The following is a 25,145-nucleotide window of genomic DNA, read 5'->3' as shown; positions in this document are numbered from 1 at the left end:
GTTACTCTGATGGGCTAGAAAAAAGAAAGAATGACTTAGAAATAAATTTGAACTTGTGGCCAAAAGTTATACCGCATTGCACACAACCACTAGACCATTCAATTCCATTAGTTTTAGACACCATTTATTAAACCAATAAACAATGATATCTTCCAATACTGTAGTAAATGAAACTAGTTGAAGCGTATGATTGTGAAATGTTTATGTTGTTGTCTCAAATTCGTATAGACGTATGTTGAATGTTTTGCTTATAAATTATTTCATAGGAATCCTTTTTAAATGGTTATTTTTATTTAGAAACTAGACACATTTTCCTTCAACTTGAGCACTGATTTCATTAGATTTAACTGAGTTTTAATAATTTAAAATATTTTACAAGTTGGAGAAATAGTAGTTTTTCTGTTTTTATACCACTATGCAATAATTTGATAAATTGTATCAGTTGGTTGCTTAACTTAGAAAACCAAAATTTTATTAATAAACTAGTCATTCTAAGTTTTTTAAAGAGCGGTCGTTTACTCAAATCCTACATCATTTAGTATTTTGATAAAATTGTCAAAGTTGAAAAATTATCTATTAGGAGTTTTAATTTTAATGCTTGAAATTAGCTTAGATAACATGTTGAGTGATGTTGAAAATTATGGTCTGAAACTAATTCATCAATATTATGACTTAGGAAGAATGCAATAGCTCAACTTATGAGAGAACTATATTGTAAAGTGTCTCAATAAAGACATTAAAGTAATGATACATTATTTACTTATGATTAAAGTCGATAAGATACTAGTATCATAAATGTACGGTATTACATTAATTCTCACAATATTTGGCACTTATGCCTTGGTCATCCTAATATTCATACTATGAAAATTGTTCTATAATAAAATACTTCTACTTGCGGTCTCATGAATGTGTTTTCCTTGGCTATTTTACCTTTCATAAGGGCTATAAGTGCCTATTTCCTATTAGTCGTCTCTTTATTTCTGAGGATGTCTTGTTCAATGACTCAAGATTCCATGACAATGATTTGTTTCATGGTTCATCTTCCCCTAATTATGTCCCAAGTTCATGGTGATGATCAGTAGGCAGATTTGCTCACCAAACTTATGTTCTCCTAGCCAAATGTATTTGTTCCTCGCCCACTTTGAGCTTGTGAGGGTATATTAGTGTGCTTTGTAATAGTTGTAACCAACCCTTAAATTTGGTGTAGGATAAGCCCAAGTTGTATATATAGTTGTTGGCCTCGTGTAACTAACCAATTCAATTAATACAAAAATTCTCTAACTTTACTTGATTCTTAAGAATTAGAATAAACTCTTGTTGCTTGAAACATGTAATATTATGATTGATAAAATGGTAAAAACTCGATATGATTGAATGGTTGAATCAGTGGCCTATATTCTGATGCAAGTTAAGGCACCTACCTCCCTTGTAATATCATCAAGAATCAGGAAACTTGCGAATAATAAGCAATGGTGCCAATACTGTAATGATTTGTTTACCAATAAAGTGGCCCTTTTCATGCATTCATATAATCTGTCAATAGGTATTGCTACACGTACATTTAAAAAAATGAAGGAAATAAAAAGGAAGGGAATATTATCAAAACCTATATAAAAATGTAAAACAATGCTCCCTATGTTAGTTACAAGTTGCTTCAGTTATGATTCTTGGATACAAACTCCTGTATGCTTCCTGAGATCATTTCTTCACACCTCATATCCAATATTTGCAACAGTTACAAATGTTCCAAACTAACTAGCCAATGAGTTTTAAGCCATTTGCAGTCAAGAACACTAGGCATGGCAAAATGTTCAGGCATGTATATCTACTAATTAACCTGAAATTTTTGTGATATATACATGTCCGACTCTTTAGAAGTTTCAAATTAATGAAAAACCAGAAGCAAATTATTTTGCTTTGGAATACACCATAGAAACTGTTTTATCCTTGCTGAAGCATACTGCACTTTGTAAGATGTTGGCTGACATCATCCCAAGCTGCAAATATGGGGCTCAAATCATGAAAACCATATTGCAATTTGACTGTGAAAAAAGTGAAAGAAAGAGAAAAGGACAATCTAACTATGTAGCACCAACATTTCAGATTGAAGGTGTGTCTAGTATCCGACACTGACACTAGATTACATTCAATCGCTAACTTTTCTCAACTGATTGTAAGTGCAACCGTGTACATGTCTACGTCGGTGCTTCATAACAATCCAGTGCTAATCACATGGGAGCAACTCCAACCCTTGCACCGAGACAAGGAGTGAAAGAGAGAGAGAAACGATGATAAACACAATTATACCTGGAAGTTTCTGGAAGTCGGGTTCTATTCCGTTGCCGTTTATGTCCTTGTGCTTTGGTGTTACATACTTGCCAACAGTAATAACTACACCAGATCCATCTTGAAGCTCAAATACAGATTGGATTAAACCCTGAAAAAGTCATTGCAAAAAGATGTGCCAAAAGGCAGTTAAATTACAACTACATCAGATGAACTGAGTAATTTTTTGGATAAACCAAGGCATCCATGCGCGACTGCGGATACTAATCCCCCAAGGTACTAAGATCCATTTAAGGAGTTGACCTCTCCCAACACGCGTTTTTCTATACACACTGGCCAAGGATTGAACCTCTGACCAAATGGTTTAGGGTCCCAAATATTTATGACTTGTGTCTCACCAAGTTGGGATGAGCCGAGTAATTTATACATGTACAAGGCAATACAACAGTTGCAAATATAACAAATCACATAAAGATATCTACCATATCTCCTTTAGTAAGAGGGGTAGAATAAGAAAAGAAATTAAGAAACTCTTTTCATAAATGCAGAGATAATCAAGAAATGCCATTTGAAAGTAATATTTATTGTATTTGGCTATTTGCAGTACTCTTTCAATATATATATATATATATATATATATATATACCACAAATGCAGATAACATGTGCTTAAATAAAAAAGCGTTCAAATGGACACAATTTAGACACGACATTTAAACCATTTAGCAAAGAAGAGAAAAAATTATAAACCTTGCCAAATGTGCGTTTTCCAACAAGAACAGCTCTACAATTATCATGAAGTGCAGAAGCAACCTGAAATAAGTATGACATGAACAATGGTGTCATAATTAGAAGTATGAGTTTTAAAACCAAACAATATAACAGTAAAAAAAATAAGGTCCTCACTATTTCACTTGCACTAGCCGTTTTGTCATTCACTAAAACCTGCAAGATAAAAACCAAAAAGACTTAAAAAGCCTCTCATGAAATGTAACAGTGATTCAAAAGGTGACTATCATATTTACAGTAAAAAGTTTCTCTCCACAACTCAATTTTAGAATTTACTCATTTGTACTTATCATTTATAAATATCATGATAAAGCATAATTGAATCACCAGCTCCTGAAAGTGCAAAGTATCTTCAAATACTATGGCAAAAAAAAAAGTACTTACTTAAGTGGAGCAAACAAATCATTTAGCCATATATGAACATATCGACCATAGCTTAGTACATGAGTTTAATAACTATACACAAACATTGCATACACATTTAATCATATTTCTCTATCTTGTCACAGTATAAACATTTAAGAAGTAATATTATAATGTGGCAAGATGATGATATATGATTTAATATAATATCATGTCATCAGAGTTATATGAAACAGGCTGCTAGAGACTAGAGTCACCATTCATGTGTTGAACAATCAATAATTTCCTTCAAATCAAACAAAGAAGTGTCTTTGACATATTCCTTCCCCGACACCGAAATAACAAGGAAATTGAGTAGCAAAATAAGTCATTGACGTCAGTATAATTGTAAAAAAATTCAGAAGTAGAAAAAGCTTTTACAACAACAGGAGCACGAATCAATGGTGAAGTATCTGAAACAACAGCTTGCTGGAACTGGGGGTCTCTCCCAACAGTGTAGATTACCTGTCACGAAGACATTAGAAAGGACAAGTTTTTGTTAAGAAACCAATTTGAAAGGACAAGTTTTTGTTAAGAAACCAATTAGAAAGGACAAGTTTTTGTTAAGGACAATCAACTCTCCACTCTTTGCGAAAAAGGAGTAAAAAATGACACCAATTTGATTGATGGCGAAATCAAAAATCATAAAAAGCAAAAAAATTCAAGGGATAAAAATTGTTTTAACCTCCAATATCATATTTTAAGGGGAAAAATAAATAAAATTCAAGTGAATAGTTAACATAATGAAGACCTCATTTTTAACCTCCACAATCATTTTCCAACTGTAAATGGTTTTCTTAAGGGAATGTCTATTCCTACATGGTGTACTTAAGTATCTCGTTTGCACCTTTTTAAACTTTAAATATAATCTAGATGTGGAAAAATTTGAAGGTGTAAGCAGCATTTTATTTTACCCTAAATCAAAACCACTAAATTCAGCAACAGGCAGAGTTGACATACCATGTCTCCTTTGTTTAGGAAAAGCTTCGCAATTTCGATTCCAGCCTGAATAAGTTAAGAGGGTAAAACTGCATTAGGAAATTTCAAAAAAACAGAAATCATTGTTCAGTAAATCATACTGGTATAGATAGATAGGGTTATTGAAATGCAACCTGTACTAGCCCACCAAGATTGTCTCTAAGATCCAATATGAAATATGAGGCACCCATGTCTTGAAGTCGCTTCGTCGCTGCAAAATTCATTATTCATTCTAGTGTTATACAAGTACCACAAAAAACTAGGAAAAAAAACAAATGGAAATGTCCAGAAGTAATAATATCATCCAACAAGCAAAAGAAAAGGTTAAGCCAAGAAAAGCTTACCAATGACTAAATCTTTTCTGGCCAATGCATTGAACTCTTTGAGTCGGATGTACCCAACTTGAGCAGCACCACTGTCGGTCTGTTCCATACGGTAAGAGACCGGTGTGCGAGCAACAAATTGCCGCTGAACTTCTATTGATTCAACAGGTCCACAGTTTCCATGCATTACCTGACAATAGTAATATCATTATTAAACTTTTGAACATTAAAAAAACTAAAAACAAAGGCTAGAGCAGGTGCCAAACTAACTTTTGGAATCAGAATCCAAAACCTGAATAGTCACAGATGTTCCATTAGGGCCTTGCAACAAGGACGATACTTCGAATGCTGATTTTCCCTTTACCTCTGTGTTGTTGACTGCCAATATTTCATCACCCTAACCAAGAAACAGAAGCAAAAAGGATCATTTGAATTGCCTATCAATTTCTCTAGAGTAGTTTGGTGGCTTCAAATGCTCTTTCAAACAAAAAGAAATGCATTATGCTTTGTTCCTAGAAGTGAGCATACGAGGGATTGCTAATGTGGAAATGACAATGCATAGCATGATTTATTTCATCGACTCAAAAATAAAAATAAAAGCAAGAGAGCTGTATGTGATGATTTTCGAAAATGAGTAGGAAACAACATTTCTAAAGAAGACACGGCAGTACCACCCGAAGACAAAAAATTTCAACACAAAGAGTTATTCACATACTAATGATATAATCATAGTAACCTAACTAATATCAACGATGAACTGGAAAAAGAAAGAAAAAAAAATCATGGCATAGCATAATTTTTTAAAGACATCGGCAGAGTAAATTTGTAGAATCATGTTTGCCTACCTGTCTGACACCAGCAGAATGAGCAGGACTGTCCAATATTAATCCCCATACCTTCAACCTGTGATCTCCATTGTCATCATTAACTTCCCTAAGGTTTATTCCAATACCAGTCATGTCATACCTCGCCATCTTGGAGAACTTTTAAAAGTGAAAAAAGTCCATGTAACATAAAGTAAGAAATATGAGAAGCGCAATGGTAGAAAGTACAGAAATTTATGCATTGAATCATCATATATAAGCAAAACAAACAATCGTAAATAGTACGATAATACAAGAATGCATCACAAGTTTCATATTTAGTTAAATTAATGTCTCATAAGAATACAGGCACACAAATTTCCAAATCAGAAAACAAGGTAAAAACAATCATCCATAGCCAATTCACACCATGTGATAGTGGCACTGACAAACAAGGTATTTGGAAAGAAGTTCTGCAACCGCGATTGTGGCCATGATGTCAAGGTTTTTTATATCTCTGCTACCACAATGCAGCTAAGATTTATTTTTGCTGCGTCAGCCATAAATGGCCATGATTCTCTGCAATATCAAGGATCGTGAACCTCGGCAGCAAGTCCCCATAAGCAATGAAAATTGAAGAATGAATTACCTCCTCAGGTGAAAGATACCGTGTATATGGATCACCCAAACTGGCCAGCATCCGCTTGATGATGTTGTGTGCCTTTGACCTTGTCTGAATGGAATTGCTCAAAAGATCTTGCTTCTTCAGCTGCAAACAATAAACAGCTATTAGCACCAACCAACCATCACACAGAAGACACAACAACAGTGAACCAAAGCTAGCAACACATGATAAAGCAGCAAACTTTAAGTTGGTAATAAAGCAATTGGTACAAGCTGCAAACAAAACCAACTTAGACCTAGTTGGATTGACTTTTTTGAGATTAGCTATTGTCATAAGCACTAATTAGACTTTTTAAGAGAGTTTATGGAAACAACTCATGACATGTTCATAAGATGTTTTCAGTTTATTTCCATAAGTTTGTCTGATATAGCTTATGAAAATAACTTACATTAATGTAGAAATTGCTTATGCATATAATCACTTATATTATAAGCGCTTAATTAAGCTTTTATCCAAACAGGCCACATGATAAAAATTCATAAATAAAATAATCTATGATGAAAAAAAGGTGCAAATTTTGATGTGGGGGTTTGAAGATTGATGTCAATACCTGCCAGGTATCATGAGACCAACGGTGGCGACCAGTGTCAAGAAAGTCATCATTGACAATCTGCCAAGCTTCCTGAACAAGTCCTTCATTGGTGACAACTTCAGGAGCATTTGTTGGAACCGTTACATCTGATGAGTCAGCATCACGGCATGTTTCGGAGGAAGGAGAATGAGGGGTTGGAATAGCAGAGGAAGGAGAAGGCAGGGAGGTGAAGAGGAAACCAAAGGAGAGTGTGGTTGCAAGGAGGGTGTTGTGAAGGGTAAGCTTAGTTGGAATAATTGGAAGATGATGAAGATGATGGGGTTTTGAAACTGATGCAGTGGTGGTGCAGAGTGACGAGGGTATTAGCCACACATTCATCTTCTCCAACTCAAACTTGAAACAACACCATTAATTCAATAGTGTTTGTGTTTTCTTGTTTTTATTATCACTTTTGTTGGATACAACTGGTGATTTACCTTAATTGAGTTTACATAAAATTAATCTAAAGTATAAGTATACCTATGTACAATTATACGGTAAATTAAATTTATTTGTGTACCTGAATTGAATTCAAGTAATCTATTTTAGTGTAAGTAAAATAATAATAATTAAATTAAAAAAATAATTATATGGATTTGTTAAAAAAAATTCTTCTCAATAAGTTTTTAAGATCTATCTTATTTAATACACTAATAATAATGAGAAATAAGTTATGTTTGATTTAAAAGAGAGATAAAGTGAATAACTTTTAAGACGTGTGGTTTAAGGAGAATTTAGAGATTTTTAATTATTTTTATGTTTTTTTCTCTTCCTGCCTCCAAATCCCTAAAATAGAGGAGGAGAAAATGAACTCTATTAAACATTTTGATTTTCTCATCTTCTCTTAAAAAAATTAAATCCTTTCTTCTCTTATCTTCTCCATCTATTTCCAACCAAATGGATCCTCCCAAAGACATATTTTAAAACTTTCTATAGACTTAGTTAAAAATATCTATGTGGTAATTAAACATCTACGTATCATTAAAATTATTGAAATAAACTTATAAAATAAAATTATTTACCTAACAACTTCAAATCAATAAATAATATTTTTTAAATTTAAATATAATTTTAGTCATTATAATTATAACATTTTAGTTTTAATTCGTCTAAGTTTTATTATTTAAATTTAGTTTGTGCAATTATAGTTAAGGCTTTAAACTTAAAACCTAACTCTTTTTTATCTAAAACTCTAGCTTTAGTGGTTTGACTCTTTGGTGAAATAAAATTAGACTTTAAGTCACAAATAAAAAGTAATTATATGTACATAATTATAATTTCTCAACACTTCATTTTTTTTTAAACTTCTCTCCTTTCTATTTCTTTTTTTCTTCTTAAAGTGTGTATTAGAGGTGTATCATTTAGCATCCAAAAAGTTTGTTTTTATTCATAATATAAAATTTCCTTATTTTTTTAAAACTCAAAAATTATATTAAATAATTTTGAAAGACTTTGACAAATTATTTAAAGCTTTGTTTGTGAGTTTGGAGGGACTCAAAAATTATATTGAAATGAGATTTTAAATGATTTAAACAAATTATTGATATCATCTCTATGTTATTATAATACTTGATAAATTAAAAATATATTAATCTTAAACATTATCTTATAATTTTCTACAAAACCACTCTCATAAAAATATAAAAAAAATTATCTTTATTACTCCATCCAAAAGTTTCTACTCCACTCCTCCAAATTCTCAAACAAATCATTCTGGATGTTGTTACAATTAAAATATATATTAATCATAAATATTATTTATAAATCATCTCTAAACTCTCGAACAAAATATATTTACATACATATTTAAAAAAATTAATAAAAAAAAAATATAATTAATAGATTTTTCTATATTATTAATATAAAATAAAATTAATATTCTAGAAATAGTGCATATCTCAACTCACTATGATGGTTAAGGAGTATTTGTTTGTTGATAACATGTAGTAGTTCGTATCGACAACTGAACTGAAGCTGTAATGCGATGATGTCAGGAGGAGGAGGAGTTCCTGTCTTCAACCTTGCTCCTAATCTCAGCGTTTCAAAGCTGTGTTTGGGAACTATGACTTTCGGTGAGCAAAACACGTTATCTCAGTCTTTTCAGCTTCTCGACCAAGCCTTCCATGCCGGAATCAACTTTTTTGACTCCGCTGAAATGTAATAATAATGTACTACCACTACCATCCCTTTTCATTTCATTCATCAATTCTTCATCTTGTTGCTATTTATTGCGTAGGTACCCAGTGCCCCAGCGTGGTGACACTTGTGGGAAGAGTGAGGAGTATCTTGGCCGTTGGATTAAACACCGAAATATCCCTCGGGACCGTCTCGTTCTTGCAACTAAGGTTTTCTTTCTTTTCATTCATCCAACTCTTTTAATTTGATTGATGTTTATGACAATACTACTAATATGGACTTTCAACAGGTTGCTGGACCATCAGGGCAGATGACTTGGATTAGAGGCGGCCCTAAATGTTTGGATGCCACCAATATTATTCAAGCTATAGATAATAGGTTACTTACTTCCTCTCTTAACTCTTTCCTTATTCATATTCACATTTACATCAACTTCAACTTCGATCTGTGACCTCTTAGATACTCATACTTATATAGCAGCAGTGACTTCAATTGTTGTATTAAGGCTCCTCTTCAGTTAGATTATCTACAAATTCTCTGTCTCTGTAATATTCAATACTGATAGCTTTTCTTTTTAAATTTAAGCAGTTTGTTGCGGATGCAATTGGATTATATTGATCTTTATCAAATTCATTGGCCTGATCGGTTTGTATGTTTTTGTTAGCTTCATTATTTTGTATGTCTGTTCATGTGGCTTTTGAAATATTGCATGTTGGCTAGATTTCTTATTATTTCCGCACGTGTCTTACTAATCCTTGTAGGTATGTTCCAATGTTTGGAGAAACTGAATATGATCCCGACCGACAATACTCTTCAATTAGTATAGATGAACAACTTGAAGCTCTTAGCAAAGCAGTGAATGCTGGGAAGGTAACTAGTATTGTCAAATAGTTTCAAAACTGTAGACCCTATAAAAATAAAAATTATGATTCGTGAAGACGTGAACTAAGAGTATGAAGATTTCTATGCAGATCAGATACATTGGTCTAAGTAATGAAACACCATATGGCTTGATGAAGTTTATTCGGGTTGCAGAAAAATTCGCTTCCTACCCAAAAATAGTTTCTTTGCAGGTTTTATCACTCAACTCCTGCTTTGTTTTCTGTTTACTTTCCATCATGGAACCCTCACTCTCAACCCTGCAATTCTCTTTGTGAAAGTTTGCTTGAGATGCTAATTTTCTCCTGTTTAGTAACAGAATTCGTATAGTCTGCTATGTAGAACTTTTGATTCTGCAATGGCTGAGTGCTGCCACCAGGAGAGGTATTTAATATTATTGTTTGATGTAAAATCGTCTACGTGTTTAAGATTTTGGGACCGATGATTTGTAATTATTGTTTGATGTAACTTTACTGTGTTTTCGTTCATTCTTGGATAATTGATTTCTCTTTTCAGTATTAGCTTGTTGGCATACAGTCCCCTGGCAATGGGTATACTTTCAGGAAAATATCTTTCCCCTTCCGGTGGTCCGGCCGATGCTCGGTTAAATCTTTTTAAAGGTTTGTTGACATATTGTAAGATATATTTTGCTTTTGTGTGTTATTGCTCCTACCCGTCTTCGCAGCATAAAAGTAGAAAAGTATGAGAAAATGTAAGATTTGTACCTAGTAGTGCATCTGAATTTAACTTAACTGATACTATACTATTACTGCCATTCACAGGGAAGTATTCGGAAGGAGAATCCAGATACAACTTGTCCAATAAAGCTATACAGGCAGCTACTACGGTAAGTGGATTCTCCTAAACATTGTTGCAATGCTAATATTTTGATTGGCTTGATGGAATGTAAATGTCATGTGTTGCTAAGCTTTTAAAGCACCTTTTTTTGCATGTTTTGATTACCATATTGAAACTTGGCTTGACTAGCTAATTTAAAGTATCTGATTTGATTTGAATGAGGAAAATTGTTTAATTGTTGGCTGAAAGTTATATCTGATCTTGAACATGTACAATTCTGGGGTAGCTTACTAGCCTTTCCCTAACATATAAAATTTGAGTGAGAATTTTTGTGCACTCTTGCTAGCAAATGTTTAGATGTCTTGGTTTATGTTGGCCTAAGAATATCTTTGCTTCCATTTTTTATGTTTTCTTATTTATTACGTGGTTAAATATGTTTTTAGCCTCTATGCCTACATTTTTAGCCCCTATAAATTACAAAACTGTGTTTTTTATCCCTAAAGAGGAACTAAAAGCGTGCAATTTTGTAATTTCTACAAACTGAAAAGTGGGTATAGTACAGGGACTAAAAGCAAAATTTGAGATAATTATAGAGGCTAAAAATATATTTAACTCTTTATTATCTATGCTCACCAGAAACTCATGTTAATTGGAATCTTGTTTCCTTATTTATATGTTGATCTATCATAGATGAAAATGTCTAAAGAAGAAACTTGTGGTTAATTAGAATCTTGTGTTCCAAGTTATTTTCTTTTGGCTAATGTGAATGCTCCTCCTATCATATCTTTTCTATTTTGCAGGAATACCATAATATTGCAAAAAAATACGGTCTTCATCCTGTATCTCTTGCTATAGGTTTGATTTTCCTTTCCTTTAGCTCAGTAATTTGCATGAATGCAAAACGCGTAACTGCATAAGATCCTATGCTTGCAATGATGTTATTTGTTTAGCTCTTATATTCTTAAATAAATTTGTAGGTACACAATATCCTCTTTATAAACTCTTAATTGTTTTCTTTGTTGCTGTTCTCTCTGTTTCAAGCAGCTTTTGTCTTGCGACACCCCCTCGTTGCTAGTGTCATTTTTGGAGCTACCAAATCATGGCAGCTCCAGGAGGTTTTGAATGCATGCAAGGTCAAGCTCACATCTGAAGTTATTGAAGACATTAACAAGATTCATTCAAGGTTTCCAAACCCATGTCCCTGAAGAATGCAAATAATTACACTAAAAAGTCTACACGTGGAGACAAAAAGACCAACACACATTGTAAAAGGTTTACATATCTGCCAAATCCATGTCCAATGTTAAAGTAGCTTTTAATTCAAAAAAGTATATTTTTTTTGGAGCTAGATTGATGCCAGAAGCCAAACTACTTTAAGTCTGCATATGAGGCTCATGCTTGAGCAAAGACATTAGATGATTTATTTTTGTTAAACTTTTATTTCCGATGTAAGTTTAATAAATATTTTTCTTTTGCTATCTTATGTTGGACTTACAAGTTACAAGCATACTCTTCTCGTATTTCTCTTAAAAAAATATGTGATTGAAATGAGTACAGAATGCTTTATATTGAGAGCATATGGAAAGGTCAACAAACTAACTAGGGGGCAAAATGAATCTTTTACATATCCATTCAAAGTAAAATTCATCCATCTATTTTTCAAAATCTATTGAATTATCTCAAATAAAATTCTAAATCGTAAAAAAATTATAAAATCCAATGGATTTTTTAATCAAAAAATAAATTAGATATGAATTAACTTTTATTTTATTGTTTTTTGTCCTAAAGAGTCTAGTGGAAAAACACAAACTAAATAACATGCTAAACTCAATGTGAAAATGTACCAAAAGAAGTCTCACATTGTAAAATAACGTGTTAATATCAAGACTAATATTGTGTGACATACATATTTAAATGCGTTAATTTAACTATGTAATTATGAATTTGATCTATGATTAATACATAGAAAAAATATTTATTGAAGATGTCGATTTCTTAAATGAATGTTTAAGAAAAAATAAATTTGAAATAATTAGCCTATAACTTTCTATGGAAATACCTTCTACAACAACATAACATAAAATATGATAACTTTCCCACTGAGTGAGTAGTCAAAACATGACTCAAAACTTACTACCTAAAAATTGATAGAGGTCAAATTAGATAAAATAGCGTTCGGTTAGGTATACATGATTGATAAGTAACAATCATTATTATTCCTATAATATATTCTTATTTTTATTTTTTTCAAGATTGTAGTAGAATATATTCCTGTTTTATATTTATAATAATGGAAATATGGAATTACTTGTACTGTAGCATGATTGATGATTGACTGATGTGAGCCTGTGACTATTAAACACCAACACGTACTCGATTAGTTCAACAACCATATTTTCGTAGATTCTTTCTTTTTCTTTTTTTATTATTATATATATTGTTCAATAATAATACTGCTTAGGTTATTTGCACTCATACGCATACGCTTTTTAAAACAATTTTGTTTTTGTTCAACTAGTACGTCTGTAATTCTATATGAAATATAGAACCATTTAATTATTGATTTCAGCTAATATATTAAAAAATTTATAATTTAAAATGTCCTAAGAAACAAAACTTTTAAAATTTTATGACCTCTAAGTCCACTCTTTCAAAAAAATTTGACAATTTTTTTTGATATTTACTGATAAAAAATATTCGAAAATTTCTTTAATTAAAAAAAAATCAATTTTTTTTGAGAATTTTATTTTTATTTTTCTTACAAAATTTTTTGAGAAAAAATTATTTTTTGATATTTTTTCAAAAAAAGTAAACTTCAAAAAAAATTTAAGAAAAAAAATCTCAAAATGGAACGGGACTTTGAAAAAATTATTTTGATAGAGAAATTAATAATTAGGGGCTTAATAAAAAAAAATTAAATGAGACTTTAGAGTTGAAGGCTTTTTTGACGGCTCTACTTAAACCCTTTTTTTGGAACACAATTATATGAAGCTGTTTTTTTCCTTAAAAGATGTCATATATTGATAATGCAATTATGTGTTGTTATTTGTTAATTATTTTTTTATAATAAATAATTAATTTAATAAATAAAAATTAATTTAAAGAGTTAAATTATATTAATAAAATTAAATAAAATATATTTAATAAAAAATTTGAAAAATTGGATTATATTAATAAAATCAAACAAAATATATTTAATGAAAAAATAAACATCAAAATTAATATTGTAGTTGTGTCAAAACAATTAACCTGATATATTATTTTAACAACTTTTTTCTATATTTACAGCATATTGCAAATAAATTAACAATTTTATTTTATTTTGTTAGCAACTCCCTATTATTTTTTCTCCTATTTTAGATCTAATAAATAACTAAATAATTATATTAATAAAATCAAACAAAATATATTAAATTGAAAGAAAAAAATATTATATTAAAAAAAATACATCAATTTTTAATAATTAACCAAATAAAGTCATATTACCATAATCATCGGACGAGTCATGGTCATGTTAATAAAAAAAATCAAATCAAGTCATATTACTATATATACAAGAGGTCAGATTTGGTGAACTGATCAAACTCGAAAACTATGAAATAGATATCGGTTTGATTACTGCGTTGAGAGATGGAGATTAGAAACTCATATGTTTCATCTCCCAATATGACTTCATTTGATTTTTTTTATTCAAATTTAATGTATATTTTTCAATGTAATGTATTTTTTTTTTAATTTAATGTATTTAGTTTGATTTTATTAATATAATTTAGTTTTTTATTTTTATTTATTTATTAGGTACAAAATAGGAGGGAGTTGTTAACAAAATAGAATTAATTTGCTAATTAATTTGTAATGCAAAATACGAGAGAGTTGTTAAAATAATATACCATATTATTTGTTTCGACACATCTATAACTTTGATGTATTTATTTTTCTATTGAATATATTTTATTTAATTTTATTAATATAATTTAATTTATTATTATTTTTTATTATTTGTTATCTATTAAATTAATAATTAATTATTTATTATAAATAAAATAAAATAAAATAAAATAAAATAATTAACAATATATAATCGCATCTCCAACGACCAGAGAAAAAAATTCTTCATATGATTACATTCCATTACGATCTTCTAAAAGTTAAAAAAAAATTAATATAAATTTTAATATAAAGTATAATGAAAATTTTAAATAAAAATAGTATATAATTAAAAAATATCTTATAGATTTTGTATGATTATTTCTCTAAGAAATGTTATAAGAACGGGATAATTTGAAACTTAAAATTCTCAATTATATTTTTTATGAAAATAACAAATTTATTCAAGGTATTTAGTTAATTTCAAAAAGATAAGTAATAAAATTATGGTTTTGATGACATGTGTTCTTAGAGTATCTCCCATAGTAATTTTTATCATGGAATTCACTTTGGGTGTCCGACACCTTTAATAAGTGGGCCGTGCTTATCATGTTGTAATTATGTAATTTATAGACATTTTGCTCCAATGTTAAAAAATTATACAATTGTATGATATTCCTACGGTTGAAGAAAAGAAACCATTTTTCAATCTTATGTGATTGTGTTTTAAATAAGCAACTTCAAGAAAATAAGGAATAAATTTATTCTTCTGTAGACCACTCTTCTTATATATGTAATGGAAATGCTTTTGGGACACTTATTAAACAATTATAAAATATAAATTTTTTATTGAAGAAAATAATTTTTAAATTTGTAGGAGTTGAATATACAACTTCTAACACAAAATCTATGCATTTGATTCATTAACGTATCTTTATGGCACTTGTTGGTATTTATCTCAAAATATTTATAAGTAAAATGCGTTACTTACACAAATAAAATGTGTCACATAACTTAACTTATGACCTAAAGACAAAGGAAAAAGAATAATGAATTTTTGTTGTTGCTAATTGAATATGCAGTTGTGAGAAATGTTGCCTCTAATATTTTACCTAAATGTTGTGAGTGATTAGGACAATTGCAAGTGAGATAGACCGCAAAAGGGTGAGTGTTGAGAGTGAGAGTATGCGAGAAAAGACTAAGGGATGGATTATGTTTGCAAGTGAGAGAGATATGGTAACAACGAGCAAGCAAAAAGATTAAATTGTTAATGCGAGCAACAAAAGGTGCAAGTGAACATGAGAGATTGTTTGTGTCAGGGTTTTGATTCTCCACTGCGTGTGGGGTCTTCAATAAAATAGGTTTAGGATTTTTGTTTTTATTTGTCTAAGAGAGTGTATACAAATGAGATACATAAATAGATTGTAAATTAGCAATGCTTTATATTTTTGCAGAAATTTAACTACATGCAATATTTTTTACATCTATGTCTCATTGTTAAGCCATAGTTACAATATCTCACTTTTTAATTTTTCATAGACAACAATTCGATAAATGTGGTCTAAATGGTCAACACTTTTTTATTTGTGGCTAAAGTTTTTCCTAAAAGAAATAAGCAACGATTTTTCACCAAAAGAAACATAAATATACCTGAATATTATTGGCAACATCTACAAAATCGTTGTTCATTTCAGTTTTCAACCGCACTTTTTTAATTGTGGATAAGTTAAATGTGACGTAAAGTAAAAAAGTTGATGACAATAATATACAAACTATTAAAAAAAATAGTAGTGTCATGTATAAATAAATTCACTAACTTGCAATTATTACAAATGAGCAACAATAAATATAAGCAAATTTAATGCTAACTGGGCACTAAGAATTTTATGTCGAAAACCCTTCAAACTGTCAATGATAAAAATCATAGTCGTTTAGACTATAGAAAAAAAAATCCACTATGACTACATAGAAATATAAAATAGTATAAATTTGATACATAAACTGCACATACAACCAAATATATAATATAAGTAAAAAAAAATTAAAAATGTGTTTATTTGATAAAACTGTTCAAAACGAATAACACACACTTGAACCAATTGTATAAAGCTCAATTAAATTCAATGATAAATGACTATTTAGTCTCATATTTAGAGAAACGACTATATATGTTATTGAAAAAGTGTCGGTATGTAAGTTGTCTTCTCCTTTACTTTTTATCTCTTGTTGGATGCTATTATCACACAAGAATAAATCTCATACATTCCATAATCTAACCCTTGACATTTAGGCAAGTGAAACACAAAATGAACTTCTAAGTTTTGGACATTTTCCACCATGGATGGTGTTCAAAATCGAACATCTTTCCCCACTCGTATGCCTTTCAAATTGACATTGTCTCTAATTATCTTTTGGGATTGAGATGAGGTTTAAAGATTGTTGCAAAGATAAAAATGGTTAAAGTTATAAAATTAACAAAGTATGAGACTAAATTGTAATTATTTTTCTTGTATTTGACTACTACAAGAGCTATTTCACATGTGAATTATAGACACATGTCAAAAAATAAACATGCTACTACCTCTATTAAGAAATTTGATTGTAGTATAAAATCTTGTTGACAATTTGAATAATTTTCCTAGTTTATCATTGAAGATGAATAATTAATTTATATTTTTGTTGTAATATTTATTATAAATTGTAGAAAAAGATGTACATAATTAGCGGTATGTTGGTAAAAAAAAAATAATGCAGTTGAAAAATAGAAAAAAAATATTATTAAAAGAGACAAGAAGAAATCTCAAGAGTTTTATATATTATGATGAAAGTATTTTCTTAAACAATATGAACAATTTAAGCATAACTATTTTTTTAACAACAATTTTAGTCCTTAAAAGTATATGATGTTATTTTAGTCTCTGAATCATCAGCAAAAATTTAAATTAATCATCGAGTTATCAAAATAGTAATTAAAATACAACTTCCTATCATTAAAGTATCTAAAAGATACAATTTACTCAAAAAGTCTATGACTGTGATAACATAAGATACTAAACAACTGATATTTTTATGATTCAATGATTAATTTGAGTTTTTTTTAGGTAGAGATCAGAATGAAAACGTCCTATGTTCTTAAGGACTAAAGTAATAGTTTTTTTTTTTTTTTTTTTTTTTTTTTTGTAAAAATTAGAAAATGGTAAACTATAATTTTAGTCATTGAAAATATATAATGTTGATATTTTGGTCATTCACTTAATCAAAAATTAAAACTAGTTATTGAATCATCAAAATAATCACCAAAAATATAACTTACTATCATAAAATATTTTAAAGATATAATTTACTGTTAAAAGAATTATTTACTATTATAAAGTCAATTACTTAACTGACTAACGTTTTCTTAATAATTTAAAAATTAATTTAAATTTTGAACTGAATTAATAATTAAAGTCACCCTTATGAACTAATTTTTTTTTATACTACCTTTCTTAATTTTCGTTTAAAAAAAACATATCACATAGAATCTTCTGTTAAAAGTTATTCTGAGATCTATGTCACTTTCTTTATCTTTAAATAAATCTAAAAGTTTTTTTTTTCAAATAGTGTCAAGCCAATAAAAAGTTCGTTATTAAAACAAATAAATACAATGCCCAATTTGAATGTTTCTTTTTTTGAGTTATCCAATCTGACCTCAATCTAACTGACATTTTCGTACTTTAGCAAGATACGGTAAATTTAATGGAAAAATCACTACAATATTTTCCGGTGAATTCATCATATTTACTAGTAATAGTATTTATTATTAATTATGAATTAATAAAAAAACAAACAAGTTACCAAATTAAATTAAATACATAGTTTATAAACACCAGCACTGACTGAACCTCCAAAAAAGATAAGTACGTAGTAATCAAACAGACAACTCAGCACATTAATATCAAACCGGATAGATAAACAAATGATTAAATTTGATGACTCATGAGATTTTTAGCAAATTATTAATTACTTGTTAATTAACAGATAAATAAAATATTTAAAAAAACTCAGGAGGGTGCGTGAGAGAGATAGAAAAGGCGAAGAGGGGTTTCGTTTCGTTCTTTTTCCGTTTCGCTGCAAATCGAGACTGAGAGAGAGTAGATAAATATTGTTATTGATCTCGGTGTTGTTATTGCGGCGGAACCCTAACGAGGGGATCGGAGTGAGGAAGATGAGCGGCAAAGGCGGTGGACAAAAAGTTTCGTCGTTGTCGGGAATTCCGGCGGCGAGTCGGAAAATGGTTCAGAGCTTGAAAGAGATAGTAAACAACATCCCCGATAACGAGATCTATGCCACTCTCAAAGACTGTAACATGGACCCTAACGAAGCCGTTAGTCGTCTCCTCTCTCAAGGTTTCTTTTCTCTTTCGTTTTTTCACTTCACTATACTAGGGTTTTTCAAATTTCAATCACCAGAATCATCAATTAATCTGATTAACAACTTCGTTGTGTTATACTCTTTCTGTTACTGTTGTAGATCCCTTTCACGAGGTCAAGAGCAAACGAGAAAAGAAAAAAGAGGTGCTGCTTCGCTTTTTTTTTCTTTCCATTCTTCTTTAACTTATTATTACGTTTACATGTTTAGTTTATATGTTTTTTTTGTGTGTATGTGTGGGCGTGTTTGTTTATTTGTTCAGGGTAAGGATATAACAGAACCAAGGTCTCGTGGGACAAACTATAATACTTCTAGTCGCGTTGGTGGTGGTAGGACCGGAACTGACCGCTATGTTGGACGCGGTGGTGCAAGTTCAACTCAATTCAGTAATAGTGGTATGTCTGTGAATGATGTCTGTTGCTATTTTTGGCATGTCTTAATTTGTGTGTTTTTATGTTTTTACTCTGCAATTTAATAACTTTATGCACTTTAGTGTAAAAAAGAGTTACACAAACGCCCAATTATATCTTACTATGTATATATGTTGTGTAGGTGTTTTGAGGAGTAATACTATGATTTGGTCTCATGTTGAGATATAATTAGATGTCTGTGTGTGTAAATATTTATTTTGACTTGTTAAACTATTTACTCTAATGTTTCCTGGGACTCTATTTATTTTTACTGTTGTTATTGTTATTAGTTTTGAATTTTCTCGTATTTTTTGGAGACCAGATTATGGTTTCCCGCAGGTTAAACCTGTATACAAGAAGGAAAATGGAACACCTGCTTATGGAGGCCCGGCCCCTTATGGAGGCTCGACCTCTTATGCATCTAGTGTGATGGAGAATAATGTGAACAGGCAGCTACCATCTTACAGGTATTTATCTTTTCCTTCGTATATATACAAAAATGTTGGTGCATGATCGGAGTGGATTAAAAGAAATTCTTGTGGTTATGATGGGTTTTCAAATACTTCGTGGGAAGGTGAGACTAAATCTGGCCATTTTTATATGGCTTGAAATACTTTCTTAAAAAATTTATTTACCATATCGAAAAGGATTCCTCCAATTTATTCAAAAGCAAGTTGGCTGTCAAAGCATGCTACATTTGCAAGCCATTTTCAATATAGATTCTCTTTTATTCTTTTCTCAAACAGCTGGTTCATTCTTTGTTATTATTCTCTGGATTACTTTATTGTTCCACTTTATCCCTCTGTGGAATCAACTTTAAAACCAAGTAAATGTCCATTTTGGTCCACCAAAGAAAAATGAGAAATCAAAATTATCACATTACTACTCCATTTATAAATATTGCAAAGTAATGGAAGACTAATGTGATGTTGCAAATATCTTGAGATGGCCAAAACAGTATTGATATGTTGGCCAAGTTGGAGTGTGTCTCAAATGTTCATTTCTGTTGCAGTGATTCTGTTGGTGTCTCTGATGGACTATCTTCATCATCACACCATGGTGGGTTGCAATCTGCATGGACAGTGAGCCCAGGCCAAGTGTCAATGGCTGATATTGTCAAGATGGGTAGGCCACAGATCAAGACATCCACGCTTAACCCATCTGTCCATAGCGGGAATCATCAGAATGCTTTTTCACCTCCAGGTGCCTCACAGCACAACTTGCATTCCTTGCAAGGTCATGCTTCAAATGTTTCAGAGACAAATAATGATCAAGGCTTTGCTATTAACCCCAACGTTCAACAAAATGATGAATGGCCTTCTATTGAGCACCAATCAACAGCTTGTGTATCCTCTGTTGTTGATGCCCATCCAAATTCTGAATATTATACAAATTCATCTAACTTTGGCGAAGCTAATAGCCAACAGAAGAACCATGTAAATGAATTTGTAGTGGAAGACGGTCCTGTTGAGACTCCTGACGCTGTTGGATCTGCTTCTATACCTGGTAAAATTATATCTGATGATATTCCAGGAAGTGCTTCTGCATTTGATGATAGTTTGTACACGGACATAAATTCCTACCAGTCTCATCGGCATCCTTTTGATGATAATGAAGGTGATGGTTCCATTATGTGAATTAAGTTTAAAATTAATCTGTTTTCATGCTTTTATGGCTGTTCTATCATCTATGTGTATTTGGTCTTAAAAATACGCATGCTATATTGGGCTGAATATATTGAAGTTATAGAAATAGCATAAAGAGATATGCATCCCGTTGTTGGATCAATCTGATGTGGTGGTGGAGTTGTTGGTTCATTTCTGTTCTCATCCTATGTATGAATGGTTTAAAAGGCATGCATTGCTAATATAGTCATGTACCTGTATTTGGTATCTAATTGTGTAGACAGCATTACTTTAAATTGTAATACTATTATTTGATTCATGGCCATATTAGACACGTGCCTACATACATGTGGTCTCTGAGTCTTAATTTCTGGAAATCTTCCTTTCAGATGACAATGGTGTTTCATCAGTTGCTGCAAACTTGGAGCAGCTAAATTTACGCCCAGATGATCAAGGGACAGAACCAGAGGAGGACAATTCTGATGTACTTATTCCAAATCATCTACAACTCCATACTCCAGAATGCTTTAATCTGAGTTTTGGAAGTTTTGGATCTAAACAAAATGCTGGTCTCTCTGGATCTGGGACACATGCATCTAGGCCCTTAAATAGTAACTTGGAGGAGACTTCTGGAGCTACTGATGTTTCAGCAGTTGGGTCCTCGGATTCCAAGTATGTGCTTAGACAGTAGGATGTTTAACTGCATATTCTTGTCATTCATAGTTTACTTAGGCATGTGTGTTTTTTCTTGCAGAAATCCTGACTATTATGGGGATGAGCATATTACTACTACCTCAGATGCAAATATGCCCCACATAACTGGTGTGGATGTTAGGAGTTATGAACATTCTTCCATTTCACAACCAGAGATTTTAAAATCTGAGCCCTCTGAAACTGCTCAGGAAAATCAATATTCATTTCCTTCATTTTCACACGAGTTTACCTATCAAAATGCCCAACAACCAGATGTTACATATCCTCATTCACAGACAAACTCACAGATCCAGAACCTATCTCCCTTCTCTAGTGTAATGGTAATGCATTGGTTTGTTAGACTTTGGATGTGCAATAACATATTTTAAAGCTGTGTCTTATTTTGGCTCTTCGGTTTACCAAAATTGGTTCTTCAATGATTTAATTAGAGATCCTGTATATGCTAAAAACTAGGTTATGGTTGGTGCTGTGTTGCTACCCATTCTTTAAAGGGTAAAATAAAGCTTATTCTCTGTCAGAAGTCTTGCTAGTAGTCTAGTAGAAAAGCGGCTTATTGTAATATATACAATTTTCTAGCCTGTCTTGTTTTGAATTTCCAATTAATTTAATTAGTTCTGAAATGAACCAATTTGAGATCTTGAAAGCTAGGGGATGGTTGATTCTGTGATTCTATATGTGATTGAATAGGGAATTGGTCGTGAAAACGACTCCTCTAGGATGTTCCATTCTTATGGATGAGGTGATGTGAGCTTTCTATGACAGGCAGTTGAGCTTAGTGTAAAATTTAGCTGTGCGATTGCTGTATTAGATAAACCTATATGACATGAATCCTGCCCTTAATATAATGCAATATTTTTTCCCATTAAACTATATAATGGTGCAGACAGATCACTGCTGTTTTGTGTTAATAATAATAAGCTGATTTTACTATAATTTCTTTTATCTTCAAATATTGATGTTATCTGTCAATATTACTATCTAGATCTAACTTATATTGCTCTGTAGGCATATACTAATTCTTTGCCCAATGCTCTGTTGGCTTCAACGGGTCAAACAGCAAGGGAGGACATGTCGTACTCACCCTTCCCTGTTACACAATCAATGCCTGCTAAATATAGCAACATGGCTTCTTCAATTGGTGGTCCCACTATAAACATGTCCGAGGTACACTTCTGCTGCCTTATTGAAGTTCATCTATTAACAAGCTTTTGAAAGAGGTTGAGTCAAATTTTAACATTATGGCTTAACAGAGTATTTGACTAGTCTTTGCCAAATAAATTTTTAGTGTTCATTTGTCCTGAAGTCCTAGCTCAACTGGCAAATGCCGAAATTGTTAGGTTAGACATCATGTCTCAGATTTGAATCTGGGACCTCGCAATTGTGTGAGTTTTTGGTGGTAATTATAACAACTCATCTATAGACAAAATAAAAATTTAGAGTTCATTCATACATTATTTAAAGGCTGCAGTTAACAATGCCAAAAATTAATGTCAACCACTTCTGCTTAGGGAATGCAAATTTATCCCTTGCTGTTGTATTGGCGTTCCATATACCAAGTGTTCGTTTGACTACCATGTGACATCATTTAATCAACTCAAATCAGAAGAGATGTACTAGTTCAATTATTTGTGTTCGTGAACATTTGCTGAGAAGGAATAGGCAATTTGCATGTTTTAATTTACGTTATTTGAGTGATTACTGATTAGTATATTTTATATGAGCTTATCTTTTGCCAATCACTGTTTTCTATATATTATAATATGAAAGTTTGTAGTAAATAATTAGCAATGCGAGGACATATCAAACATTGATTTTTGGGCTTTTATGCTTAGCTGTCCGAATCAACTATGTCAGATGACCATTTCTTGTTCGATTTAATCCAAATATATTTTTTACTATGCTATGTAGTTTACTTGCCTGATAAATGTCAGTTGGTTATCAATTATTATACTACTAGTAGTGGGCAAATCTATTCATTTCACTTTCCTAGTCAGTTCGGTATGCCCTTAAAAAGGGGTGTGTAATCTAGCATGGGTACATTTGGTATCTAATATGATATGCAAAATTGTAGTTTATTTATTTTTAAATGATACTGGTACAGCAATTTATATTTAATAAATTTATCCACATGTGGCGACTCTATTCTCCTTAGTCCTTCTATGACACTTATGAGGTTGACAAGTACTACGGGTAAAAAAATAATAACACTGCAATCTGCATTGGTTATAGTAAGATAATCCTGATACACGACCATTTTGGGAGTATCAAAATAGTCTGTGTATGTGGATATTTATAATATCCTTTGTCCCAAAATTTTTTAGAGCTTAATTTTCAGAGACCGTTGGTGTAAAAAGTTGCACACTGTCAACAAATGATAAGTAATTATATGTGTGACTTTAGAACTAGTTATGCTTAAAGCCAGAACTTTTTTAATGATCTGATTCTTTTGATTGATTGATGGTGGAATTTTTTTTTACACCTATATAAGAATTAAATCCTTTTTAAGGGATGAAATACCAAAATGAATCAAAGGAAGGTTCTTAGAGGAGTTATGGATACATATGTACTTCATTGTTTGCTATCGATTACCTTTGATGTGCTGGTATATGAAGAATTATATCGATTTTTCAACTCCTATTTTAAGGGTACACCAAACTAAGTCTAAGAAATGTGCTTAGAGTTTGTCGTAGGTGCATATGTATTAATGCTGTTCAGTATTTGCAGAGTTGAATTTTTTGTCGGTGTCTTGATTTTATTGGTTTAGTGAGAGGGAGATTATTGGAATTCAGTTTGTTGATTATTATTTTTGTCAAGATGCAGGCTCTAAGGGCAAACAGCATTTCGACGCCTCAACCGAATCCGCAAGCATTGCCTGGTGCGAGTGTTGCCACTGGACCTTCACTTCCTCAACACCTGGCTGTGCATCCCTACTCGCAGCCTACTCTGCCTTTGGGACATTTTGCTAATATGATTAGCTATCCATTCATGCCTCAGAGTTATACCTACATGCCATCGGCATTTCAACAGGCTTTTGCTGGAAATAGCACATACCACCAATCTCTGGCAGCAGTGCTTCCACAATACAAAAATAGTATTTCTGTCAGCAGCTTGCCTCAGTCTGCTGCTATTCCATCTGGATATGGTTTTGGAAGTTCCACCAGCATCCCTGGAGGAAATTATCCTTTGAATCCATCAGCTCCCCCTACTAGTACAGCCATTGGATATGATGATGTTATAAGCTCCCAGTATAAGGAAAACAATCATATGATATCACTTCAACAGGTAGGAAATTTTCATTTCAAAATGCTTCATCTTTAATTGTCATTTGTTTTCCATGTTATGATTTTTTCTTAGTAGTCGTGTCTGTTTGGCTTCACGATTTCAGTGCAACCATGGTCTTGTAAATAAATTGTTTGACATATGAACCATGTGCTTCATTTATTTGCATTTACATCACTATATATATA

The 25,145-nt window shown here is 31.3% G+C and overlaps 3 protein-coding genes across 6 annotated transcripts in view; 2 read left to right on the top strand and 1 right to left on the bottom strand.

The window, feature by feature from the left end:
- Positions 1-1,493: 1,493 nt before the first annotated feature.
- Positions 1,494-7,227, bottom strand: LOC101506541 (carboxyl-terminal-processing peptidase 1, chloroplastic). The gene is made up of 12 exons (XM_004504178.4): positions 6,819-7,227; positions 6,233-6,352; positions 5,626-5,763; positions 5,073-5,177; positions 4,802-4,970; positions 4,592-4,668; positions 4,440-4,484; positions 3,861-3,944; positions 3,195-3,233; positions 3,039-3,101; positions 2,311-2,440; positions 1,494-2,000 (listed from the first exon to the last, which is right to left on the bottom strand). Exons 1-12 carry the CDS (start codon positions 7,176-7,178, stop codon positions 1,945-1,947), a joined length of 1,386 nt encoding a protein of 461 aa, XP_004504235.1. The 5' UTR covers positions 7,179-7,227; the 3' UTR covers positions 1,494-1,944.
- A 1,511-nt stretch (positions 7,228-8,738) lies between these two features.
- LOC101505567 (uncharacterized) lies at positions 8,739-12,133 on the top strand. Of its 3 annotated transcripts, none has more exons than XM_004504174.4 (11): positions 8,739-8,996; positions 9,076-9,184; positions 9,265-9,353; positions 9,561-9,620; positions 9,737-9,845; positions 9,947-10,048; positions 10,174-10,238; positions 10,371-10,474; positions 10,637-10,701; positions 11,453-11,507; positions 11,697-12,133. In XM_004504174.4, the coding sequence occupies exons 1-11, from the start codon at positions 8,824-8,826 to the stop codon at positions 11,855-11,857; spliced, it is 1,092 nt and encodes a 363-aa protein (XP_004504231.1). In that variant the 5' UTR covers positions 8,739-8,823; the 3' UTR covers positions 11,858-12,133. The 3 variants fall into 3 exon arrangements, with proteins under 3 accessions (XP_004504231.1, XP_073225839.1, XP_004504234.1); XM_073369738.1 differs by having other exon boundaries at positions 8,740-8,996; positions 9,564-9,620; XM_004504177.4 differs by lacking the exon at positions 9,561-9,620 and having other exon boundaries at positions 8,740-8,996.
- Positions 12,134-18,556: 6,423 nt separating this feature from the next.
- LOC101505243 (uncharacterized) overlaps positions 18,557-25,145 on the top strand; it is a 7,608-nt gene continuing 1,019 nt past the window's right edge. Inside the window, exons 1-9 of one of the 2 annotated variants that reach the window (XM_004504173.3) lie at positions 18,557-18,907; positions 19,032-19,075; positions 19,192-19,324; positions 19,662-19,806; positions 20,352-20,956; positions 21,354-21,636; positions 21,719-21,998; positions 22,684-22,842; positions 24,493-24,960. In XM_004504173.3, coding sequence (XP_004504230.1) covers positions 18,727-18,907; positions 19,032-19,075; positions 19,192-19,324; positions 19,662-19,806; positions 20,352-20,956; positions 21,354-21,636; positions 21,719-21,998; positions 22,684-22,842; positions 24,493-24,960 — 2,298 coding nt within the window. In that variant the 5' untranslated portion in view covers positions 18,557-18,726. The remainder of the gene's footprint in view (positions 18,908-19,031; positions 19,076-19,191; positions 19,325-19,661; positions 19,807-20,351; positions 20,957-21,353; positions 21,637-21,718; positions 21,999-22,683; positions 22,843-24,492; positions 24,961-25,145) is intronic. The other variant, XM_012716866.2, reaches the window with a different exon arrangement.

This window comes from Cicer arietinum, chromosome 6, assembly GCF_000331145.2.
Source record: "Cicer arietinum cultivar CDC Frontier isolate Library 1 chromosome 6, Cicar.CDCFrontier_v2.0, whole genome shotgun sequence".
In the NCBI taxonomy this organism is placed as follows: domain Eukaryota; kingdom Viridiplantae; phylum Streptophyta; class Magnoliopsida; order Fabales; family Fabaceae; genus Cicer; species Cicer arietinum.
Note: the sequence above shows the minus strand (reverse complement) of the source record. Positions and strands in the feature narration are given on the sequence as shown.